This window comes from Camarhynchus parvulus, chromosome 11 (genome assembly GCF_901933205.1).
Source record: "Camarhynchus parvulus chromosome 11, STF_HiC, whole genome shotgun sequence".
NCBI classification, from domain to species: domain Eukaryota; kingdom Metazoa; phylum Chordata; class Aves; order Passeriformes; family Thraupidae; genus Camarhynchus; species Camarhynchus parvulus.
The window spans coordinates 15780339-15805840 of record NC_044581.1 but is presented as its reverse complement, the minus strand read 5'-3'; the positions used below and the strand labels follow the sequence as shown (position 1 = coordinate 15805840).

Sequence of the window (25502 nt, the reverse complement as noted above, 5' to 3'; positions counted from 1 at the left end):
TATTTCAATGAAAGAGCATGGATTGCTGTGGTACAATTATGTTAAAAATAACTCAGCACATAGATATAAATGAAGTTTATTTTGACTAAGTTTTTTTGTCACTCAAGAGAAGAAATAGACTTTTGTGGAAAAAAAATACGGGTCTAGTAAGTGGGATAAACAGGATGAATCATTTCTTAATCCTGAAAAGCAAATAATGGACAATTTAAAGTAGCGATCAGAATGTAATATTTAAATTACCTGTATAAATATGAAGAATATAATATTATTTTAGTACTTCAATTGTTAACACTGTTAAAAATGCATATTTGCCTGCCCTGAATTGTCCCTGGATTTGCTATTCCCTGGCATGCACATGTTCTTACCATGTCATATGCTTTTGCTTGAGCTCCTTTAGACTGGAGCAATGTATAGGATGTGATGCAATCACTGCATATTTCATGCTTTCTGTGTTTGTTTTTTTTCAAAACTATTGTAGGTTATGGCCAGTGATCCTGATAGTGGTGTTGATGGAGGAGATTTGAGATATTCCTTGCATGGGTACGGTGCAGGTGACATTTTCACAATAGATGAGAAAACAGGCAGCATTTACTCCCACAAGAGGCTGGACCGGGAAGAGAGAGCCCTGTGGAGGTTCATTGTGTTGGCCACTGATGAAGGTGGAGGAGGACTCACAGGCTTTGCTGATGTGATCATCAACGTGTGGGATATAAACGACAATGCACCCACGTTCTCGTGCATGCCTGATGACTGCAATGGGAATGTCTTTGAAAACTCTCCTGCAGACACCTTGGTCATGGAAATGGCTGCAGTGGATCGTGATGACCCAAACGTTGGTGTGAACGCTGTCCTGACATACAGGATAACAGAGAATGTGAAGAACGAGTTTGGTACTGAGATGTTTAATATCAATCCCAGTACTGGGACCATCCATGTGGCAGGGGGACTGCTAGACAGGGAGAGGACTGAAAGTTACTTCCTCACTGTTGAAGCAAGAGATGGGGGAGGGCTAACAGGAACTGGCACTGCCACTGTCTGGGTTGCAGATGTCAATGATAATGTTCCCAAATTCACAAAGAAGCTGTGGCAGGCAGCGATTCCTGAGAACAGTGCCATTGACTCAGAAGTCCTGCAGGTGTGTGCTACAGATGCAGACGTTGGGGAAAATGCAGACTTAATGTTCAGTATCATTGGGGGAGACCCAGATGAGAAGTTCTATATTGAAAATGACAAAGAATGGCAATGTGGCACTGTTCGACTGAAAAAAAAGCTGGATTTTGAGAATGCACGTGAAAGACAGTTTAATCTTACTATTACTGTGGAAGATCTGGATTTTTCTAGTGTTGCAGTGTGCCTGATTGAAGTTGAAGACTCCAATGACCACAGCCCAGCTTTCCCTTCTCAGTTTATTCAGATAAACCCTGTATTTGAAGATGTGCCTGTAGGTACTACAGTAACCACAGTGAGGGCTACAGACAAGGACTCTGATTTGAATGGGAAGATTATTTATTCTATAAAGTCAGATTCAGACCCTTTGAGACAGTTTGTGGTTGACCAGTTTGGTCACGTGGTTGTGGCAAGTGCACTTGATCGTGAGGCCATTCAGAAATACGCTTTAATTGTACAAGCTGCAGATCAGGGGACGCCTGCCCGCACTGGAAGTGTCACAGTTTTAATTAACTTGCTTGATATTAATGACAATGGACCAAGGTTTGAAGCACCATACATGCCTGTAGTTTGGGAAAATACACTGAAGCCTGAGATAGTGCATATGAACCACACCTCAAAGCTGCTTCATGCGTTTGATCCGGACGCTAAGGAAAACGGGCCGCCCTTTACCTTTTCATTGCCACCAGAATATCAGAATTCCTTGGACTTTTCTCTTACTGACAACAGAAATAACACAGCAACTATAACAGCTTTGAGGTCCTTTGACAGAGAAAAGCAGAAGGTGTTTCACCTGCCAATAATTATAACAGATAGTGGGATTCCAGCTGTGAGCTCCACGACCACCCTGACTATAACAATTGGTGATGAGAACGACAACTGCCATGAGTCTGGCCACAAGGAGATCTATGTGTACAGCCAGAAAGGTAAGTGCTAGCTGGATGTGAGATCAGATTCTGGATACTAGATCAGATCAATGAAATAGCAGAGTTTTACACTTAATTTTTTTCTTGCAGTCTGTTAATCTGTCTCTTTAATGGTTTACGTACTTTAAAACCGCAGCTCCTGTTCTGTTAACAACTAAGTAAAGTGGAATATGTGAAATATATTTGTTAAACTCAGACCTTAGTGTGTGAAAGATCATCTGCTGAAGAACTGTTAGCTGCAAACAGGTATTTATTGAACTTGCAGTAAAAGCAGTATTTTTATAAACCCATAAAATCTATTTACCATTAATGAGTGTTCACCTACAGAAGGTATTTTGCAGTTACATTTTCTGAGTTTAGAATGCCTAAATTACAAAAAAAGATGTGACCAGATCATATTGTAGAAATGAGAGAATGAAGCATCCAGGTTGGCTAGGCTCCACATTTTAAACTTAAACATCTCCCATGTTGCTGAACCTGGACTGCGGATTTCAAAAGTCTCTTTCCCTGGATTTGTTCCTCTTGCTGTTTTAGAAAACATAATTGTAAATTCCACTTCTGTGCCAGCCTCCAAGGGCCTGGAAAAATCACCAAGACCCAGCCCAGCTTGGTGTCTTCCTGCCCTTTTCCTTTACCCAATCGTGTCCTTCTGTCCCAGCTCTACCCCATAAAATGCTCTCCCTCTTTTGCTGGATTCCACTTGTGTGCTCTTCAAAATAATAGAGTAGCAATGAAACATTTGGAATTAACTCCTGATGTGGTGATTTTTAATTTTTCTTTTCTGAGAGTTTTTTAGAGAGTTGTATTTATGTATGATTCTAGTGCTGTTTTATGCTGTTTCCAGCTTTTCTTCTTTCATGTGGCATCTCCAGTGTGCTCACATTGCCAGAAATGGCAGAAATCATATGACAGGCTATGCATTGTTTTAAGAATCTTGGATTATAACCATCACTAAATCGAGCAGGAGTCTGAAAATAATAAATGCAGTAATGAATGTCACAGAATATAAAGTGCACTGAAAAGCAAAAATTAAATGCAGATTTATTATAATTTATCTCAACAGGAAAATGGTCAACAACAGTGCTTGGGGAAGTGTTTGCACCAGATCAGGATGACTGGGACAATAAAACATTTTCCTCTGAAGGAAAACTGCTCAAGTGAGGATTGTATTTCTGTCAAAATGAGTAATATTTATGCTTCTGTAATTATTTTCTCACCATGTATTTCTCTGTGTTCAGGATGTGCATAAAGCCAGGGTTATTGAGTGTATTAAGGGATGTACCTTTCAAATGCTCTTTTTCTTTTTCACTTGAGTTACTAGGTATTAAGAAATTTTTGCATTAAATATTTTTTCCAAGACAATGCAGGATCACACCATGATGTTGATTTTTAGTCAGATGTCACAGTTAATTTACTTTAAAATGCACATTCTGTAAGCTCCAATTTAAAAATAGACAGAGTCCTAACATTTGCTTTCAGATGTTAGGGTTGTTGGAATACAAATCCTGAATTTAAAAGCAAAGAATGGAGTAATTTCATCAAAAGTGGAAGGGAATTTGGTGCTGTCCTTTGATGGCTAAATTTACAATTGCATGTGAAAACCATGACTCAGATTAGTGGAGTTTTTTTTTTTTCTGTTGATTGAAATGTTGAATTGGACCCTTAATTCCCACTTAGATATTATGTGTTCATATCATAAAGTGAACTGGTTTATGGCATAATTGTATGCTGTCTGAAAGGGAAAAAGTGGATGTGAAAGTGAGTTTTAGTCTGTGCTATGACTAAAAGTTTAAAGCTTTATGTAGCCCAGAATTAAAGACTTTCTGTCCATCAGCAGCCCCTGGGCCTGTTTCCGTGCTAAGAGGTCACTGTTCCATAATAATGGTCATGGAATATTTCCATAATTGCTGATTACTGGCCCTTTGAGGTATCCAATGAAGATGCTGTGAGAGATTTTATACAGACTTACCCTGTTCCAGATAGAGATGTGAGAACCTGGAATGATCAGTGTGGGTTTGTCATTCCCTATTACTGACCTCAGAGGCTTGCCCATGATGACTGTGCTGAACCACCTGGTTCAACTGCACATTGCATTTGTTCAAATCTGGGAGAGGCTGAGTGGCAGGAACATCTCTTTATAAGATCTGCAGATTGTCATTTCTCAGTTAAGGTGGCTGAGGTGCCTTTCTGAGGTTGTTGGCTAATTCCCATAAGTTTTGGCCCTATATCCTTCACAGTAACATTTAAGGCCTTCTGAATGATGTTAATGAATAAAGTGAATCCTCAACTTCGATTTGTTAAGATTTCCTAATTGAAGGTTTCTGTCTAGATCTTTCAGATTAAATCAGAGGACTGGGTCTTTGCTGATGGTGGATAACACTCCTCAGGGAATATACAACTTAAGAGTTAGAGTTTCTGATGGAGTTTGTCCTGATGTTATATCTACAGTACAAATCCATGTCAGAGACCTGGAAAATGAAGCCATACAAAACTCAGCCACTGTGCGTTTCTCAGGTTGGTTTTATTTGCTGGTGAGGGTTTAGATCAGCTGCTTCTCTAACTGAATGTTTACAGGGTGTAGGTATTATTACATCAATACTTGATTTGCTTATCACTGTAGGCTACTTTGTGGTATGTTTCCACATTGTTAAATAAGAAATAAATTGAGACATTAACCCGTGAGCTCCCTAGTGTTCAGGTTTATCTATTTTTGAATCCCCTGACCAGGTGTCACAGCAGAGGAGTTCATAAGGAGAGAAGAACATGGCAAAACAAGACATGGCGAGTTCAAGGAGTTCCTTGCAAAGCTGTTACCTGCAAAGCTGAGTGATGTGATTGTCTTCAGTGTGACGGGCAGGGATGGAAAACAGACAGATGTGAGGTTTGCAGTCCGTGCTGGCTCAGCCTATTACAGACCTGAGAAATTGCATGCGGAGATGGCAGCATTCAAAACTGAGGTTGGTTCTCACCTGTGGAACTCAGCCAAACACTGAGTTTGCAGGGTTTACATCCCAAACCTCAGTGGAAAACTACACTGCATCTACAGATAAGGGTTTTATTGCTTCACTCAGGACAAAAACAAGTGTTTAGTTCAAGCTTTCTCCCTTCTTTTTTGTGCCATACGTACTGGTATGGTGTGGTTGTACTAACTTCTGGTTCAATGAATAGTCACTGGAGAGCTGCAGAAAAATGGATCTGCAGTGGTGCCATGGGGCAGATACTGTGTTTCTCCAGTCAGTGTTTCATTGTGTCATCCCGAAATCCCCACATCACCTTCTGTTTAGACACTTAAGAGTGGAGGCTTGATCTCCCCCTAACAGAAATTCTGCAGTGCAAATAGGTGACACTTCAGAGGAAAAGTCCTGCTGGAAGGAATGCGTGTCTTAGGCAACAGTTGCAACAGGTAAGTGAGATGGAGACAACCAATCCTGTGATTGCATTTATCTCACCAAAGGACAGCTTCAAATACAAAATGACGCTGTCCCCCAACTTCTTTCACAGTTGTCAAGGAAAATATTTTTGGATGGAAGATGTTTTCTTCCTCTTCTTGGTGTTCCCTAACTGTCCTGCTCTCTGACTCAGTTACAGACACAGTCTGTCTTGGCCACAGCTGGATTTTTCTGTAGCCCTGCACAAAGGCAAAGCTTTTCACTTGCCCTGGCCATATTTGGGTTTAATATATGGTACATCATATGGATGATTTTTCCAAAGAGAAAACAGCACTTTCCATTTGTGTGAGTATGGTGGGGTGTGCCCTAGTCTGGGAACCAAACAGGGCTGTCTTACCTTACTACCTGCCTCCTTCTTGGTGTATCTTGAATGGCTCTGTGGATTATGAGAGTCTTCAGAGTGACCAAATAAAGAATGCCAGAGACAGAGAGTATTTAGGAAGGGTAATGACAGATTCTTTTGCATATTTATTGAATTACTACTACAATAAGATAGAAAATCCTATAGATTTCAAATATTCTCTGCCATAATACATGACACCTGAATTCATCAGTGGCAACAAGGGGATTGCTTCACGTATTTTAATGAAAAAATACGTTTTTGTTAATTATATACCACCTTTCAATATTTAATGAATGGTTCTAGTGAGTAATCACCAATAGTTTACAGAAAACCAATCATAGCTGGAGAATTCCTCCAGTAGTTTTTCTATGTGTATAACTATAAATATAGAAAATATGTAATTAGCACTGGAACTATTCATTGAATTTCTACATAAATAATATGTTTGCATTACCTCCTGGGGATATAGTTTTACAACAGCAATTTTTATTTAGCAAAAAAATAATCCATCCTAATACTTTAAAGGAGCCAAGGTTGTTTTTATACGTTTTTTCAATAGCAGTGTTACATGGATGTCTAAATGTGCATTACAGACTCTCCAGTGATAGTGGCAAACATGGGCAGCAGACACAGACCTGTATTGACAGGATGCATCATGTCATTACAAAATATACTCTGTGCCTTTGGGGGCAGGACATCAATACATGTTATGATATTTGAGAATATAGAGACAAAGCACTATAAAGATCAAAGTTCTTACAGTGGAGAACTGAGATGACTACACAAATGAGAAAAAAATAGAAGCACTTGAGTATTTATGTATTTGTTTTGATCTTTTCAAAGTTTATTTTTAAGATATTTGTCATATGTTTTGCTCTTTGGGAAAAAACCCCTCCATATTAAATGCATAAAGCTCTAGTGTTCTTAGTTTTACATTTTTATACCTTGTTCATTTGTGTACCACTGTGAGAGTAGTGAGGTCTTTTGCCTCACTAAGCCAAACTCAGGTTTTGGGGACACATTTCAGTGTATTTAAGTCATCAAATACAGATGAAATTCTGAAGCTTTATAACAGACACCTGTGCAAAATTCCCAAATAAGTGGAAGGAAAAAACTGATAATTTAGGGGTGCAGGCTGAAGGACAAAAAGCCAGGACTGATGGCAGCTCTGTTCTTGCCTCATACTGTGAGCAGCTCCCTTCCCTCCGTCTCTGCCAGTACTTCCTTGCTCCATTTGGAATGGAAGTTTTGCTCTTAGAGTCACTATTCCTACATTACCAGACCTGTGGTTACACTGAGACTCTTTTTATTTGGTATTTGGGCTTTCAGGTGCAAGCCAAATTAACAATAAAAACAGTGAACTAGCAAAGATGAATGTAGCATAGAATACAGTATCCAGTATGCTGAACTGTGTTTTGTTGCAGACAGCTTGACATGAAATGTAAATTTATGAGGCACAAATCATTAGACTAAATCCAAGTTGCTACAAAGTTGTCTTGTCAGGTCACTGTCTGTGGACATGATTATTGAAAGCAGCTCAGCTCTGCATTTTGCTGTGTCTGTATCCTTTTGTGTGAGAGAATGTAAGGAATAATATCTGGGTGTTACTGCTGAGGAAGGATTTATCCTGGCTTGAGCTGAAACACTTCTGTTGCTGTTGAAGTGCAGAGAGGTGTGATGCAGATGCTGCAGCTCTGAGGAATGTCACTGCTCTCAGAGCTTTGGAAATAATGTTATTAGACCAGTACAGATGGTCTAATAATGTCTAATAATGGTCTTGGAAATAATGTTATTAGACCAGTACATGTTCACACTCAATCATGTCAGTGATCAAGTTTTTAGGAAATGCTGCTGCTGTAATTTTTTAATGAAATGTTTCCTGAATTTTTCAAATTATTTTTCTTGTCTATATAATCAGGGATGTTACTAAGTAATGCTCAAGAAACTAAACACTGCATTAAGTCTCTGGTGGCTTCGATTTTTCAGAATTGAGGTAAAAGCCTTCATTAGGATAACAGAGGTGCTGTCTTTTCTCTTAGATGCAGTCAGCTCTGCAACTGAACATTTCCCAGATCGATGTTGATGAGTGCGGGAGTGCCAACTGCAGTGAGGGCTGTACAAACCACCTGAGTGTGAGTGACACCCCCACAGTGATGGACACGGGGAGCGTGTCCTTTGTGTCCCTGAGCACCTCCAGCCACGGGCTGTGCGCCTGCTCCGCCCGCGAGCGCCTGCACCAGCCCTGCTCCTCGTACCCCCGCAGCCCCTGCCTCAACGGGGGCCTTTGTGTCGACACTCTGAACGGCTACAGGTGAGCAAACCTGCTCTGCACTTTATTTCTGCTCTCTGTTTTTAAGGTGTTGAGTGGTGCTTATGAGGTACCTGTCTGAAATAACCATAAATGTACTTCTGACTGGAGGAAAATCAGAAAAACCCCACATGTGCATTGGGGTGTAAACCTAACCACAACAGGGGCTTCCTGATGGCCCCGATGGGGCTGTGGTCCCAAAAAGTACGTGAGGAACAAAGAAAACTCTGGGGAACACAAAATTAACACTTGTCATTTGTTAAGAGCACCTAATTCAGGATGAAGGCATGTCTGCCCTGTTTTTTTCTCTTTTCCAGCAGAGTAATAATAAAAGTGAGTATCAATGGCAACAGCAGGGATGTAGGAGTGAAATATAGTTCAAACAATGGATACTAAGGAGCCTAAAAAGCATTAGATTGTAAACACGCTTTATTATAGCATCACCTGGCATGCAGCAGTATTCCCTTAGTGAAATGAATTCCAGCTAGGAATTAACCTCCCCAAGTTTACTCTGTAGTAAATTGATGTTTGATGTTCTGTGTTATTTAGGAAAAAAAGTTTGTTGTTCTCAAAATCTTGGCCTCAAAAATACTTTTTTTGGAGGCAGTTAGTATAAAGAACAAAAATACTTTGTATTCTTAGAGCATTTTAATAATTGCCAAACAAACCTAAGATTCTGCTAAAATCTTTGTTTTGCTGATTTTTTAACTGTGATTTAAGTTCTGCATTTGCTGCATGTAAAACAAAAAAAAAGCTGAACATGGGGGAATTTTGACTATTTCTTTTGTTTATGGTCTTTCAGATGTCTTTGTCCTGCTTCCTTTCATGGACCAGACTGCCAGCAGACGAAGCACAGTTTCCATGGAAATGGTTATGCATGGTTTCATCCCATCAGACCTTGTTTTGAAAGCTCACTCTCCCTAGAGTTTATTACTGTGGTTCCAGATGGACTTTTACTATATAGTGGCCCTTTATCAAATCCAGAACCTGGGAGCACAGAAAACTTCATTGCAATAGGTACTTCTGCAAAAGGGTGTGGGAAAATTAAATGTCTTTTGGGAATGGATTGTTTGTGACCAGTGTAACAATTAGACTATGGATTCTGTCTTTCCACTTAATGAGGTAATTTATTTTGTGGTGTAAAAATATTTTTGAAGCATTTCCTAACAAGTCTTTCTCCTTTGATGTCTATTTTCATAGCCTGCTCCCCTGGCTTTGGGCTCATCACAGAGTTGTAGAAATGAAGAGGAAAGCAAAACAGATTGATATATATTAAAAATAAATAACCTGCCTAGAAAAACTGTAGTGCTATAAAGGAATTTAGGTGCTTTGAAGATAGGTATTACATGAGTAGTGCAGTCTTAGTTGAATGTCATTCTTTTCTAGTTTGGTGAGAAAAGAAATCCACTTAAACGCCCTTTGGTCTTGGGGCAATTTGGCAGATTTTTTTAAAAATGGCAATGATGTGATGGATTAATCCAGCCTCACCTGCCATTGTGGGAAGATTAATCTACAAGTAGAACTCAATGCTTTATGTTGACACATATTTAAAAGGTTACTGCTGGTTATTTTTTGTGAATTAACACACAAGATCAACAGTATGGTTGGCATTTTATATTCTCCTGATTAATTGAAAGGTAACGTAGTTGAGTAGTTAATAATTTACCTCTTTTTTTTTTTTGCCTTGCTTTGCAGTTACTTGTAAATTTGAGTAGAAGATGGGAAAGAAGAAACCTGCATATATTAATTGTTTTAGAGCATTATAAAATTGCAGATTGCTTCTCAGGAATTAGTTTCGGTGTTTTGACAGAGAAGTGGTATAATAATCTAAAGTGTATAAGTAAATGATATACTGAAGGAGTACTTCTGCTTAATAGAAGACATAGGGTATAATTCTAGTTATTTCTGTAGTGACCCCCCTATATGTGACTGGCAATAACCATTAAATCAGTACAGTCACTAACTGCTGAGATACCAAAAGTGACATTTTGTAGCTGAATTTAATTTCTTGTTCATGTTGTATTAGAACTCTCTAGTGGTGTTCCTGTGCTGAAGATGAGCCATGGCTCAGGTTCTGTGGTGCTGCAGTTTCCAAGTCATCTGAATGTAGCAGACAAGAAGTGGCATCGACTGGAAGTCAGAACCAATGGTCAGGTCAGCTATTGGAATTTTTTTTTTCACATCAGGATATTAATATTTCTAAAAATATTTCCCTGTGCAGATATAGGAGGGTAGAAAGAACAGCCTTTCAATAAAGAACAGACAATAGGTATTGTCCTAACTGCTCATGTAGGTTTGATGAGTAATAGAAATTTTGGAACAACCTCATTGTTCCACATCCACTGATGTTATAATCCATATTCTGTTATCTTTACCTTTTCTAAGCTCTGCTGCAGGACATGTAGAATGTGGCCACTGGAATCTATTACTTTTGAACAAAAAGCAGATATTTATTTACTTGCAAATGCAGTTACAGGTCTTGTGTAAGTGGATTAAAATACTCAGAAGGACAAATAAAGTTGAGAAGTTCCTACTTTGCTTAATGGTTCCATTTTGGCTCTACTGGCTATTGCAAGATGAACAGAACAGGGAACACCCCGGCCCTTTTTGGATGACAGTGTGCAGGAAGTAGAAGCTGAGGCCGGGTGCAGCAGGTGTGGCTGTGCAGCAGAGCCAGCTCAGGGTGTGTTGTGTGCAGGCTGTCAGGTTCACTCTGGATCGGTGCAGCGCCGCCGTGCCCTCCGAGATCGAAGGCGTTGACCGCTGGCTCTCCACCGAAGATCGCACGGACTGTGAAGTCCTGGGCTCTGTTCCACGGAGAGCAAGGTACATTCCTGGAGGTTCCCTGACAGGCACTTGATTCTAACGCCTGTGAACATTTGACCTCTTAGCCTGAAACCGAGTTATTGATGGCTAGGAACACAAAAAGCATTTCCTCTTTTCTCAGGCCTTCTAGACCAAGCCTGGACCTCAAAGAACTAAACAAATTTTAAGGCACCAGTCTTCCACTGAGTAGTGTTGCAGTACTAATTGATAGCCCCAAAACTCTGTGGCTATTACTGGAGCTTTTGTGGGTCCTGTGTACCACCCTCCACCTACAGGATTTGTGTCTGTTTATCAAGTCACTGTGAGCCTGCTCTTTAAAACCTCACAAATTTAGACCAGTTGACATCAGAGTCCTGGGTGCAGTTGGCGCTCTGCAGTGCAGGGTGGACAAGGAGCAGCTGGGTATAGTCCAGAGAAGAGCAATGACTGATCAGCTCACCCTGAGAGTAAGAATCAAGAATGAAGGAATTGAGGTCAGTTAACAGAAAGAAGGGAGAACTAAGAAGAGATATGATATGTCTCAGTGTGTACAAAAGAATGGTACAAAGAGGATTTAGACAATCTCTTCTGTACAGGGCCTAAAGTTACAGTGAGGAATATTCAGGTTATATTTTAGGGAAACCTTTGTACTAACAAAGATACTTCAGCTGTGGAATAGTTAGTCCAAGCAAGCATTCTGATGAGCATTGAGATTAAGCCTTGTCCACAGCTGCATGGAGCTCTCCTGGTCATGAAAGGAGCACAAAGAAAGGGAAAAGTATAAGGATAAATGAAAACAAAAGAAATTACTTGATAACTCTGGGAAAAAGAAAGTATGAGAACTAAAATGCATGGAGTTCTTTGGCTTGAAGAGATGATTGGGAGACAGTGCAGAGCTTGGACATGTTTACCATGCCTTTTAGACCACATGGACCCAACTTTTAGATTTCTGAGTTTTGTCATATACAGAACAGCCTTTGTTGTAGTATTTCTAGAGCATAGGATGTCAGTGTACACACAGAGCACTTGAAGGAGAATATAGTGTCTAGAATATCACAGCTGTTTCTGACTTGAATGCAAACATGCTCAAAATGTAATAGTGTCCCACAGTTAAACTTCCAGCGGATTTCACTGTCATGTTTAAAAATACCCTTTATTTTAAAGGGCTTTATTTCAGAAAGAGAAGATAAAGTAGTTGCATTCTACTGTTATGTTATAAAGCCTTTGCTATTTGGAAAAGCCGTGTAGTTATTTATTTATCTGTCTATGTTTGAAGGTAGATGCACATCTATTTTTATTATTGATATGATTTTTAAAGGTATTTGAATGTGAACCATGTTCTCCAGCTGGGTGGTGTGAAAGAGTCCATACCATATTCCTACCCACAACTGCTACACAAACATTTTTCTGGTTGCTTGCGCAATTTCATCTTGGATACTCAGGTAAGAGCAGAGTAATGTTTGCTTTAGCAGAGAAGAAAACTTCTTTATTCAACTTTTGGGAGATGCATATTACACATGAAACTTCTGCTTCCATCAATGTATTCAATGCCCACATGCATCAGTGTATAATACAAGAAAATGTTTTTCTGTGATAATTAGAATAAGTACCTTGAAAAGTTATTTCTCAATAGAAGGAGATGTATTAATGAGGCAGGAACTATGTGTTTGTTTATCCCCTGTTTCATGCAGCTGTTTTCCAAGCTTCTTTGTGCATTCGGGGAACTTCTGAATAGCAATTGTATAATGGTGTATTTATGCCAGCTGTCTGCTTTGTTCAGAAGTATTAGGGGTTTTTTGTTTTCGTAGTCGGTTGAGTTTATTCAAAGGCAAAATATGCTCCTGATAAAATCAGCTGAAGTCTGAATGTCAAAAAGCAAGCTTAGTAACTGAAGCAATGCCGATGAGGAGCACACAGTGAAGTGGTGCAGCTATTTCTGCTTAAAAATGAAATATGTTTCTCAGATACTATTTTTGTGTCATGAATTGTCTCTTGAAGGTATATGACCTTCAGTCTCCTGCAGAGTCCCTGAACAGCTTCCCTGGCTGCACCCTGACAGATGGGAGCTGTGAGACCATGGGATCTTCCTCCTGTGGTGCCCATGGGAGGTGCCTTGGGGACTGGGGCTCGTTTGCATGTCACTGTTTGCCAGGCTACCACGGCTATCGGTGTGATAAAGGTGAACCCTGCTTTTCTGTTTCTTTAGTGTAGGCTGCTAAATTTTACAGTACAGGAAACTTCAAATATTAGCAGTAATGATTGTTGAGGTGGTTTTACATTACATTATGTAAAGCCATGTTGCAATATAGTTGCCTGTGATTGTTAACAATTTCTTTTCTAATTCCCTTTGAGAAATTGCTTTTTCAGTACAGGATAATTTCTTTAAACCTGAGGGTGTTTATGCAATGACTGTATAATGACATGGCTGCATGACAAAAAAATTGTGAAAAAAGTATTTTATTTTGTTACAGTTGTTTGATTTGCATCTGTTTACACTTTCAAAAATATCTAATAACCTAAAAAATATGAGTGTGCCAGTACCACTTTCTGTGAAGAATAAGAACCATGCAACTGGAATTAGAAATCGCTGCTCCTTTGGTGTCAGGAAGAGACTCTGCTGGCTTAAGGATCTATGCTTTGGGAATAGTAGGATTTTTAGCTCTCATAGAGCCAAAGTTTGCAGCAGAAAGACAATTATAAAATAGCAGGTTATGAAATTTGATTGTGGTACTTGTCTGCAGACTCTTCTCTTGGTCAGAGGTGCTGCTTCCCTGCTGTCACCCCATCTGAGCATTGTAAGGAGGAGCCATTAGCAGGATCAGATTGGGTGGGAGAACACCTCTTTACAGAGGAAAATGAAGCATGGGAGTGACTGGAGAAGCTGTGGAAATAAATACAGGAGTATGTCCCAAAGGACAAATTGTCTCACAGATCCACGCTGTGCATCACAATTTTTTCCTTTTTCTTTTGACTCTTATTATGACATTAAAGGGCAATAGTAAGGTTTCCCTCTCCTCAGGAGATGGTTTAAAGGTTTCTCTCCCTTGCAGTGGCCCGGGAGTACAGGTTTGAGGCGGGCAGCCACATCCGCTACCAGCTGCCTGTCAGTGTGTCTGCGCGCAGGACGCTGCTGCAGGCCCTGGTGCGCACGCGGCAGCGCGACGGCGTCATCGCCACCGTGCTGTCCCGGGCCAGGGACGAGCACATCACCCTGCAGGTGAGGCCACCACCCACACACAGTGACAGTGACACCAGAGCCACACACAGCTCAGAGAAACACTCGCTTAACAGGTGGAAACAGGACAAAAGTCTTATGCTGAGCACCAGGAGTCTGGGATTGGTTTTATGGATAGACACATCTGATCCTTTACTCGAGATACTGACCACACAGCTGTGGTATCCCATTGGGCTTTGATGCCCACATTGATACAGGTTCTATACAGAATAGGATAAATAGGGTGTGTACCTGGTGTCCTTTTGAATCATGTGGTCAATTCTGTGTAGCTCAGACTCTGCCAAGCAAGGTGCCTGTTGCAGTGTTAATGATGTCAGGCTCTCAGAGTGACAGCCTTCTCATTTTATACACACCACTAAACAAGTCACCTCTTCAGCCATGTTGGTTTGAGCTGTCACTGTAGCTGTGATACACCAGACTCTCAACAACTAGAAAAACCCCATAATTTGTGCAAGAGAGATCAGGGTAAAATTACTCCTAAGTAATTTTAGATACTACTGTGAGTATATTGCTACCACATTTAGGTTGCCTAATTCAGTAGTACTTGCAGTATTTTTATATTACACCTAAATGTGCAGTGTAAACATACCCTAAATTTAAACAAATACTTTAAGATTGAAGTTACAGGTCAATACAAAATGCCTGGCAATGACTTCTCTTCTTTTTTGCTATTTGTTAATTATCCACAAGGTTGTTCAGGGACTCTTAGTGGTCTCATACAATCTGGGTGATGGAAACTATTCTGTAAGCCTTCCCTCCTACCACATTGATAATGGTGAATGGCATCACATCACACTGGAGAGAAATGAAAATGAATTTACTCTTCGCCTTTATGAAGGAGGTGGCAAGAGAGAGATTACTAAAGCAGCAGGAATATACAAAGAGATTGTCATTGACCCCAGCAGCTTGGTCCTTGGAAACACCTACCCATTCAGTCAAAACAGGAGTTTTCAAGGTAGGAATTCTCTATCTCACTGTTCATAATATGGACCTGTTAAAAAAAAAAAGTGCAGGAAAACTTCTTGTTATGTAGAGTCCAAAGTACACAGATTTCCTGCATGACACTAGCACCAGGGATGGATATGCTGTTCTGACCAGAAGCTACAGCAGGGAATTGCCTGCAAATACACATGCCTACTGGACCTGAAACAGTGATGGTCACCTCTTGCCTTGGCTGCAGATGGTACCTAGAGATCCAGAAGCTTCTCCCAGACAGACTATCCATGGCTCCCTGCCTTGGATAGGCAGAGCTGGTTCAGTGCATGGTTCTGTCCAGTCCATTTGCCAGTTCTCCTTCCCTCCCAAACATATCTGTTCCTATTCCAGAAGGATTTTTTCCATTTTATATGTGCATTGCATAACACCCACCAAACCCTGGTTTATTACCTCAATATTACTGGATTTCACACTCTGTCAAAGCATTAACTAAAATTAGAAATGGTTTATTGAATTAGAGCTAAAAATCTGAAGTTTTAGCAACTGAGTGGATAAGGTCACAGTGTGTGTTAAAAGCAAATCAGTTTCCAGCCTGGAAATTGAGTAGTTCCACAAAGGAGAAATATAAAGAACAGGAAGTTTGGGATATCCATGGCAGCTCTTTGCTCTGAGCTCAGCTGGAAGTTTGGCCTTTGCCTAAACCCACAGTGTAAGTAAAGCAAATCAGTTTTATTGCCAAGGAACCCACAACACTGCTGGTTAAACCTGCCTGGTGTCTATAGGTCACCTCTCTCCCATGCCCTTCACCTCTTTAACCAGGTCCTAGTACATCCATTCAAAGCAAGCTGGTCATCTTTTCACCACACAAAAGTACTTCAATGAGTAATAAAAAAGTGCCTGGAGAGAAATTAAATAGAGTAATAATTTACAACTTAAATGTATCACAAATTATTTAGAAAAAGATTGTTTTCTATTGCTTTACTAGAAGTATTCCAATAAATAAAGTTTATGATATGAATTAGGGAGCATATTTTGAATTTTTTATTTATGGGAGTAATAGTGTTTGTTTTTTAAGTAAATAAAGAAGTCAAATGGTTGCAGGAAGATAATTTTAATTAGGATTATTAATGTTGCTGTTAAGTAGCTGAAACTTTAAGGACTTCAAAGTCATAAAATGTACTTAATTAATCAAAGTGTATGTTTTTATGCTGAGACATCTCATGCATACAAAGTGAATGTCACACATCTTCAGTACAAATTTTCTATCCCTGATTGAAGACTCTCTCTTCATTATTTGTGGTTTGCTCTTCATACTATAAAGGTAAACCATAAGCTAGAATTTAAAAACAGCCAAACACGATTTTTACTGGTCCATCAAAGAATAGAACAGGTTATCCACATGTATCATATTCTCCACAATATTTGGACTTTTCTATGGAAATCACAGTGGAGGGGTACATATTCCACTGACTACCTTAGGGGGAATAGAGGCCCTCACATGGTTTAACCCCATCCACCTCCAGCCCCTCAAAGCCTCTCACTCACTCCCTGCCAGTGGGATCAGGGAGGGAGTCCTGACGGTAAAAGCTGGAAAAGCCCTGGGTTCAGATAAAGACAGTTTAATAGTAAAGCAAAAGCCATGCACACAAGCACAGCAAGGCATGGGATGAATTCCCTGCTTCCCTCAGGAGAGCAGGGCCACATCCCATGGAAAGGGTACCTGGGATGACAAACTCCTTCTCTCCAAACATCTCCCCTTCCTCCTTCTTCCCCTCACTGCACATCCTGAGCATGATCCCACATGGTCTGGAGCATCCCTTGGGTCACCTGGGGTCCCCTGTTCTGGCTGTGTCCCTTCCAAGCCTCGCAGGCAGCCCCAGCCCCCTCCCCAGCATGGCCCCACAAAAAGCAGGAAAGGCCAGGGCTCTGTGTGAGCCCTGCTCAGCAATGACAGAAACAGCTCCATGTTATCAACCCTGTGCTCAGCACAGACCCAAACACAGCCCCACACCAGCCTCTGCAAAGAGAATTAAGTCTGTCCCAGCCAAAACCAACACAGACCTGCAGCAGCGCTTGATTCTCATGGAAAACACTGGGAATCTTGATCCAAAACTTCAGCAAATTCAGTCCAAAAATGAAAGACAATGCTATGAGAGTTTAAGTGAATTCAGTCCTGGATTTAAACTTGGATAGCCTGTGTCCTTTGTTAGGCATAAACTGCCAAATCTTACAGCTGCTTCAAAGGATTCTTACTGAATGGTTTTTAAAACTGTCTCTTTGTGCCTTGCTGTAGGATGTATGAAGGATGTCAGATTTAACAATTACAGAATTCCTCTGGACACTCATGGGAAGGAGCTGGTGTCAGTACTGAGTGCCCAAGGCATCAAAGAAGGCTGTTCTTCGGAGGCCTGTAGGAATAACCCTTGCAACCAAGAATTTATTTGTATTGATTTGTGGATGATGCATGAATGCAGGTAATTGGTGGAAATAGAAGAACAAAACTGTTCAGAATGAGGTGGGAAAGGGTGGATGTTGAAGTGTGCAGCTTGAAGGCTGGCACTGGCAATCTCATCAAATCCCTGGAACCACAGTGGCACACAAGGCTGGACACCTGCACAGCGAGCAGGATATTGTGTCCTTAGAGACACCACCACAGCTGATGTAATCAGCCTGGCTCCAGGGATTGTGGAGCAAGTTCAGCTGCCTGTCTAATATAAACATTTAAAGAGCAGCAGCAAATCCAGAATGCTTGTAAACCCTGGAACCAAGAGAGCAGGAGGGTGTGTGAGCTGGAGTGGCACAGCTCCCTGGCTGTACTGTGAAGCTTGTGCTGTGCAGTGTCAATGCTTTCTCTTGTGAGGGTCTGATTTCTTGCACTGCCCCAGGCTGTTGCCTCTGTTCCCTCCCAGGCTCCTCCAGCTGCTTTAGGAACACCACACTATTGAGCTCAGATTCCTGTGCTTGTGGCTGGGGTCAGGACAACACTAATTCCTGTTGGTTGTGATGGTTGTAAATAAAATGAACACTTTACTTACACACACCTTAATGTTTGCACATCTCTCCTGACTGCCACTGTCCACACAAATGGAGTTCTCTAACTCTGGAAACTCAAAGAACATAGCACAGCTTGTCCTGCCTAGCCAGAACTGCAGAGGCCAACCCAGCTGGTTGTCACAAGGATAATCTTGCAGAAGGCAGTGGAAATACCTGAGTTCTGAAAGCCCCAGACATAAGGGTCTGAAGTTGTGGAGCTCATGCTATGGCTGCCTCAGGACAAGCTATGACCTGTCACGATTTCACACAACTTACTCCCAGTAGCTGCTTTGGAAACTATGCAAAAATTGTCACCAGAGTGTGTTTTAAATCCTCAGTGCTGCCTGTCACGGCTGTTTCCTCCCAGAATAACCATTCTGCCATTCTGCCCCGGTGTGTGCAGCTGCCCTGCAGGACACATGATCCTGGAGAATGCCTCAGGCCGGCAGTGCGTGTACACGGCGTGCGCCGAGCGGCCCTGCAACGATGGCACCTGCGTGTCCCTGTCCCCCAGCACCTTCCAGTGCCACTGCCCCGACGGCTACAGCGGGCGCCACTGCGAGATCACCCTGGCCATCTTCCACAAGGACACTGGCCTCAGCTTCACCTCCCTCTTCGCCATCTGCGTCTGCTTCCTGGCACTCCTAGGTAGCTACGGCAACTACATCTTGTATTACCTGTGGTGAGGCACGTGTCCACCTGTCCTGAGCAGCCATCGCCTCATCTCCTGCCGAAAACTCCCCCAGGAGACCCAACTCTGCCTTCGTTCCTGTGCCCTGGTCCCATCACTGATTTCTCATCCCTCTGTGCATCCATCGCTAAGTGAATCAACACTTGTGAGCTATGGAAGGTCTCTGCAGTTTTGTTTTCTTCACATTTTCACGTCATTGCTGAGGAACTGTTCAGATGCATAATTGAACAGCAAGAGTGGAAATTGCTACCAGATAAGCATTGTTTAAAATACTGCTGAGTATGAAGCAGATTTTTCAGTCTAGGAGAAACTTCCTGTCTGATAGGAATACACTGGTCAGGCAGGAGCAGACTTTGCATCTTGCCCGTTGTGTCCCAGCTCCTAAGCAGCTGATTTTGTCTTCCTCAGCCATTTTCAGGCTTAGGTATGGGATCTAAAGAGGAAAACCAGAAGGATGTTACTAGTGACGAAGGATTACATCTTGGAGTCTTTCTTGTTTATTCAAATGTTATGGAAGTTTGCCTGAGTAAAGACATAGGATTTTTCTCCTGGCTGTTAGCATTGAGGTAGTTTGTTCAGAAGTTGTAGTAAGAGTATGGAAATACCATAGTTTTCCCCAACTCTGCTAGATACTATGTTTGCCATGCAAATATGAGCAGCAAATTCGTGGGAAGCTAAGTGGTATTGCAGCTCTTGGAATCCCAGATAGCTGAGGTTGATAGTAGATCTTTGTCTTAGAGGAGTGCAGGGCATGATCTCTGTGTACCCCAGTTTCAGTCCCAAGGTCTTTTAGATGCTGCTCCACAGAACTGCTGCCATGTAGGTATTCTATAAGAGATTCTAGTTTCCTTAGTTCACTGCACTGCTAATTTATGGTACTCAATGCTTTGAAGTCTTACTCTGAGCTTTTATTGATTTTTATAGAGTTTGTAGCACAGTGATACACAAGTTTCTATTTACAGAATGTTCAGTATCTGATGTTGAAGGTTGTCAGCTGTTTAAATGCACTGCAGCATTTATGAAAAATGTTTAAATTAATGAATGCTAAGGCAAAATGTGCCTGATTCTTGTTTTCTAGTAAAAACATCTAAAATTAATTTCATCTTCTGTCTTGTGTCTTCTTGTCTTTCATTTGTGTGTAATTGTGTCTGTTACTGTCAACATGTCATTTCTTCTTTGTTCCCCTCTGTAATACATTTTCTGTGACAAAGTTCAACTCCATACAGGACAGAGACAGGTCAGAGACACCACTCAGTCTTTAACCAACTTCAAGTTGGGCTTTAAAGGGTGTTGCAAAATGCTCTTTAAAGGCTTTTCTTCTTCTGTGTTCGATGTTCACCACACTGGACAGTGCAAACCCCAGATATTTTCTAGGAAGCCCAGATTGCTGGCCCTGCTGTGCACGGGTGTTGCTGGTGCCTGCATCACCTGTGCTCTGCTCCTGTGTCCCCACAGCTCTGCTCAGCGCCGCCTTCCTCTGGGCTCACTGGAAGACACACAAGGCTCTGCACAGAGGCGTTTACCACGCATCTGCTCATCCCGAGGAGCTGGAGGACATCAGGGAAAACATCCTCAACTACAACGAAGAAGGGGGTGGGGAGCAAGATGAAGTAAGGATCACTGTTATGTTACAATTAAGAGGGGACTGGTGCCTCACCATGCTAAGGAAAATGCATTTTGTGCTCTGTCCTCAGTCTTCGTTCTGCTGATTCAGCCCTGCAATTGGCAAATGAATTATTTGGATGAGGGTGCATGTTTCCTAAGCAGAGATAAGTGCCTATCCATTTTTAATTTGTCTTATAGCCAGTGATCCTGAGTGCATGCGGATGGGAGCCTGTAGGGCGAGTTTAGCAGTAGGGAACAGCTGCTGGGTTTGGTTTTGGGGGCTCAGGAGACACTGAGGTTCTCAGGGCTCATTTCTGCTGGAGCTCCAAGGGCTTGGAAGAGCCTGGTGTGAGTGTTGCTCATGGCCAGGCTTTTCCAGATCCTGCTCCCAATAGCAGGTGTTCACACCTCCGTTGTTGGGAAGGGGAGGTGCTGAATTGGCTCCTCTGAGGCCCTGGAGCATGTGGTGGTTGTGAAAGAACCTTTCTGCATTTTTGTGTTTTGGAGATAAATACACCACTGAACACAAGCTCTTTATACTTAGAGTAGACAGATTATGCCCAAAGCAGGTATTATTAACATTCCTGCTGGCTGTTCTAAGGTTTTCATGTGTCAGTGAAAGGCAGAGCTTGGAAGGAAAACAGTGAATATTATAAACAAGTACTCTTAATAGATTATTTATTGACCTATAGATTGCTATGTTTATAAAAGGTAAGAAACTTCATTGCCAACTGTTCATTTCATGGATTCAGGGGGTGGTGTGACTCTGCAGAGGTAATAATAGTCATGGCACCAGTGTGAAGGCCAAAAAAAGCCAGTGATTTAAAAATATTCTAACTTGCAGAGTATCCTTATTTTCTTGGTAAATTAGTGGGAATGTAATAAACACAGACATTTCCCATGTGATAACATAGACAGCTATAAAGCCTGTTTTCCTTAATCAGATTAACTTCCTCTGCAATATTTTGCAATTTTACACCCAGAAGGTCTGTTTGAGGAAATCTACAGTTACTGTATGACATGTTTAATTACTTTTGGAGAGTTCTTAAAATGCACTCCTTATTTTAAGCATTGGAACCAAATTAGTGACTTGATCTCCATCTGAGGTTATTACTCTGCCTGAAGAAACACTGCTTGGAGTGAAGCCTCTCTGGGTTCTGTGTACTCTTCTAAATTATTCAGATTTAACAGTTGCTGGGACCGCAGCTGAAACTTTTTAAGCTAAAACCTAGTTGTTAGTCTAGATTTAAAAACCCAAACAAACAAACCAGTCCCCAAAATACCTAGAATTACACCACCTTAGTTGTGTTCTAATGTTACCTCAACAAAAGGATCATGCTTGGATAAGAGAGTTTCATTTTTGTAATGTTTGTGGATGGTAGGGCTATGAGGACAAGGGGTTGTCATATGAAGGAGTAAAGTTTTCCCCCAGAGAAATTAGGAGCTCATAAAAATTGCAGGAGGTCAGTGCATTGGTGATTACACACTGAACTCAGCTGACCACCAGATGTTGTTAAAAGCCAGCTCTGGACCCAGAGGAAGGGCTTGAGCTGGGTTTGTGGATGGCCAGCCAAAAAGGGTTTATTATCAGAAGAAATGTGTCATTTTAAGGAACAATTATTAGCAGTGAAGGATGCTTTTATAATCACCCAGTTCAGTGAAGGGATGATCCTCAAGTCTGTATTGGAACAACTTGTGCATGATGAAAAGTTGCTCCATGTCACAGATTCTCCTGGTATCCCTGCTCAGAGTGGGGCTGGACTGGGGCTTGCACTAACTTAGGACGTGCCTAAGGCAGGGATCTGGGCTGCAGGCCTTGGTGTTCATCACCAGCACTCCTAAGTCTCTGGAGGAATGGGAATAAGCAGCTCCTGTCCCAAGCCCTATCCTGCCACTTAGGCAGCTTCTTGATTGCAGGTGGGGGGGAATTTAAGTTGTTCTCAGCCTCCAGGGGAAATTCAGCAAAGCTCACTGAGATTACCTCGGTTAATCTCTTATAATATGGTTATGCACAATGCCACATGCTGGACAGCTAAAGAAATCTTTGGGGAAGTGCTGATTCCACACCTCTGTCACTGATGGCTCCTGTTACCATGAACAATATTAGCAATACAAATAATTATTTGTTTGCTCTAATGAATTCTGTCTCACTCCACCTGTCTGCATTCTGCTTTAGCCTGTAAATCAGCCCAGAGACACAACCTTTGGGTTGTAGGGAGGCGACGGATGCTGGGGGACAGGACTTGTTCATTGCAGGTGGCACAAAGATTCTGATCACTGAATGCCATTAACTGTTGGCATTGGCAGCTTTGTGTCAGAGGTTGTGGCACAATTCCCAGACAGCATTTACTGCGGCTGAGCTGGCAGGGAATTAGTGACTTTTTTGGGGAGTAAGTAGTTTTTGGCTTTTGCAATTGTGCCACGGCCATGTAACATAATTAGGCTTTATTCCAGAGACTGGTAAAATTTTATCAGAAATCACAGTATATTTTTAAACTACTACTGCAGAAAGATTTCTTTAACATGCTGTTTGTGAATAACATGCTGTTTCTTACATCTTCTGTCACGCTTGTGGGATCAGTGTCCAGTCATGATTAAGACACTTTGGGTCTGAATTTCAGAACAAAAGCTGGAGTGTTTCTGTCACGTTTATTTATCTTTTGGATGAAATCAGACTCGATTCTGAGCCTGACCGCAGCAGTGCAGAGTGCACAGGTGTTCCTCAGGCTTTCTCAGGTGCATGGCAGGTGGCAGAGCTGGCAGAACCCCCAACCCTTCAGGTGCTCACAGCGGACAGACTGGCTCACCATCATTCCTTCTTTATTCCCACTGGAACACGAACCTGTGGGACCTACAGAGAGTATTAACTCGCTGTGCCCCCTCTCTCTCTGCAGGACGCCTACAACATGGCAGAGCTGCAGGTGTCCATCCAAGGCAGCCCGGCGTACTCCCTGCACAGGAGGAAGGAGCTGCCGGCCGCCGTGAGGGCGCGGCCCGGGCCCGCGGCGGGCGCGGCGCTGGGCCGGGCGCTGCCCGCGCTGCTGAGGGAGGCCGAGAGCCGCGCCCCGGGCCCGCCGCAGGATTCCCTGCGCGTCTTCTGCACCGAGGGCGCCGGCTCCAGCGCCGGCAGCCTCAGCTCCCTCAGCTCCCTCAGCTCCGCGGGGCTGGGCGGCGGTGCCGGGGAGGACATCCACGAGTGGGGACCCAAGTTCGAGAAACTGAGGGAGCTGTACTCGCACAGAGAGGCGGGAGACCTGTAGCTCCCCAAGGCTGCTCTTTGCAGTTCTGGAGGCAAAGGTGAGGCACAGTTTTTTATACTCCTGCTCTCTATTTCCCACACCCGGCCTTTTTTTTCCTTGTTACAACAGGGATTCAGATTCCCACTAAGGAGGCACATTGGTTTTTTATACTCCTGCTCTGTATTTCCCCCACCCGGCCTTTTTTTCCTTGTTGCAACAGGGATTGAGATTCCCACTAAGGAGGTACATTGGGCAGCAAAGGTGGGTAGGGGCTCACCTTGGGACATGCTGGACATCTGCATTTTGGTGTATAAACCTACTGGGAGGAATAAAGAGAGAATCTAGGGTATGCAGTTATTCACATACTGTGGTTAAGAAGCACAGGTCTTTTTTATCACTGAAGTAATGCAGGACTCTTGAGGGATCCAGTGCACACAGGTGAGGTGAGCTGGAGCTGAGGGAAGCATGCTGGATATGCTGTTTCTGGTGCTTTGAGAGTTATTTGAAGAAAAAACCACCTTGTCTTTTTCTCATATAATGAAGTCCATGGTGTATTATATTGGTCTTGTTTCCCACAGAGCCCAGTGACAGCCCTGCTCACTGATCATAGTGCAGGTGCCAGTGCAGGGGTAGAGGAAAAGGAAAAAAGCAGAAGGATAACTGGAACTTCACTTACACTGTGCTGAAATCCCTTTATGCTGCCATACAAAGGCAGAAACTGGATTTAGGCATAACACATGAACCCAGCTGCTTACAACTACGTAATTTTCCTAAGGAAAACGCCAGGTGTGCTGGCTACATGCCTCAAAAGGGGCTGGTCAGGAATTTCAGTAGCAAGCACCACAGTACATCACAATCTCTCATTCCTAATGAGCTGCTAAACTGATCCTAAACCAGCCTGAACCGTGCCATTTGCATCTACAACTGTGTCCCTCATGTTTCCTTAATTCTCCTTTGATAGAATCATTGCAGGATATATCTGGGGACAGAGAAACATAGGGGAAAACTAACAGCAGTAGCAGGGGGTGGAATTTTATGCTCCAAATTAATCAGTCCCTTTTGGAAACCATTTAATGTCCAGCTACTAAGCCTGATTTTTCTTAAACTTGACAATATTTGGAAGAGAAAAGGTGCCACTAAATTAATTTTGATTTTTTTTTTTAATCAAGACCACTTGTACAGATAAATGGAGTACAATGCAGCAAACCCTAAATCGTAAGCTGTGCTGTTTCTTCTATGTATCATATGTAAATTATATCTATTATAATATGTAAACTATATGTAATATGTACATTATATATTATGAGCTAATAATATGAATATATCCTAGTTTCTAATAATGTTTCATTAAAACAAAGCATGAAACAATGTATTGTAACAGACACTGAAACTGCTTTGCTCAGTAGCTTGTTTTGGGAGGTCTGGCTTTTATTTTTATACACCTATGAAAACCCCTAAGTAGGTGAATGCTGTCTGCAGGCCAGCTCAGTTTGCATGTTTCCCAAACGAGAAATGTTCACACAGTACCTTGTTCTCATGTGCACTTGTGCCACTCTCTGGAAAATCCTGAGCACACCATTAAGCACTGTTACACACTGCAGGCGCTGGGCATTGTCCTCTGGAAAACCTAAATCCGGTTTTTACTCTCACTCAATGGTTTTGGTTCACAGACAGTACAATCTCTGTGATTTTATAATTTTACTGACACATTTATTTGCCTGAGAGGAAACCTTGGCTGAAACATCTTGCGGTGTTCACCAGTCCA

At 42.1% G+C, this 25502-nt stretch overlaps 1 protein-coding gene across 1 annotated transcript in view; it reads left to right on the top strand.

Annotated features, from left to right (window-relative positions):
• Positions 1-23828, top strand: part of LOC115907904 (neural-cadherin-like) — a 59454-nt gene extending 35626 nt beyond the window's left edge. Inside the window, exons 18-33 of the mRNA XM_030956128.1 lie at positions 479-2093; positions 3157-3250; positions 4423-4607; positions 4821-5050; positions 7925-8196; positions 8996-9210; positions 10220-10347; positions 10892-11019; positions 12317-12440; positions 12997-13177; positions 14049-14215; positions 14924-15188; positions 17463-17643; positions 18606-18850; positions 20349-20503; positions 23393-23828. Coding sequence (XP_030811988.1) covers positions 479-2093; positions 3157-3250; positions 4423-4607; positions 4821-5050; positions 7925-8196; positions 8996-9210; positions 10220-10347; positions 10892-11019; positions 12317-12440; positions 12997-13177; positions 14049-14215; positions 14924-15188; positions 17463-17643; positions 18606-18850; positions 20349-20503; positions 23393-23758 — 4551 coding nt within the window. The 3' untranslated portion in view covers positions 23759-23828. The remainder of the gene's footprint in view (positions 1-478; positions 2094-3156; positions 3251-4422; positions 4608-4820; positions 5051-7924; positions 8197-8995; positions 9211-10219; positions 10348-10891; positions 11020-12316; positions 12441-12996; positions 13178-14048; positions 14216-14923; positions 15189-17462; positions 17644-18605; positions 18851-20348; positions 20504-23392) is intronic.
• Positions 23829-25502: the final 1674 nt, after the last annotated feature.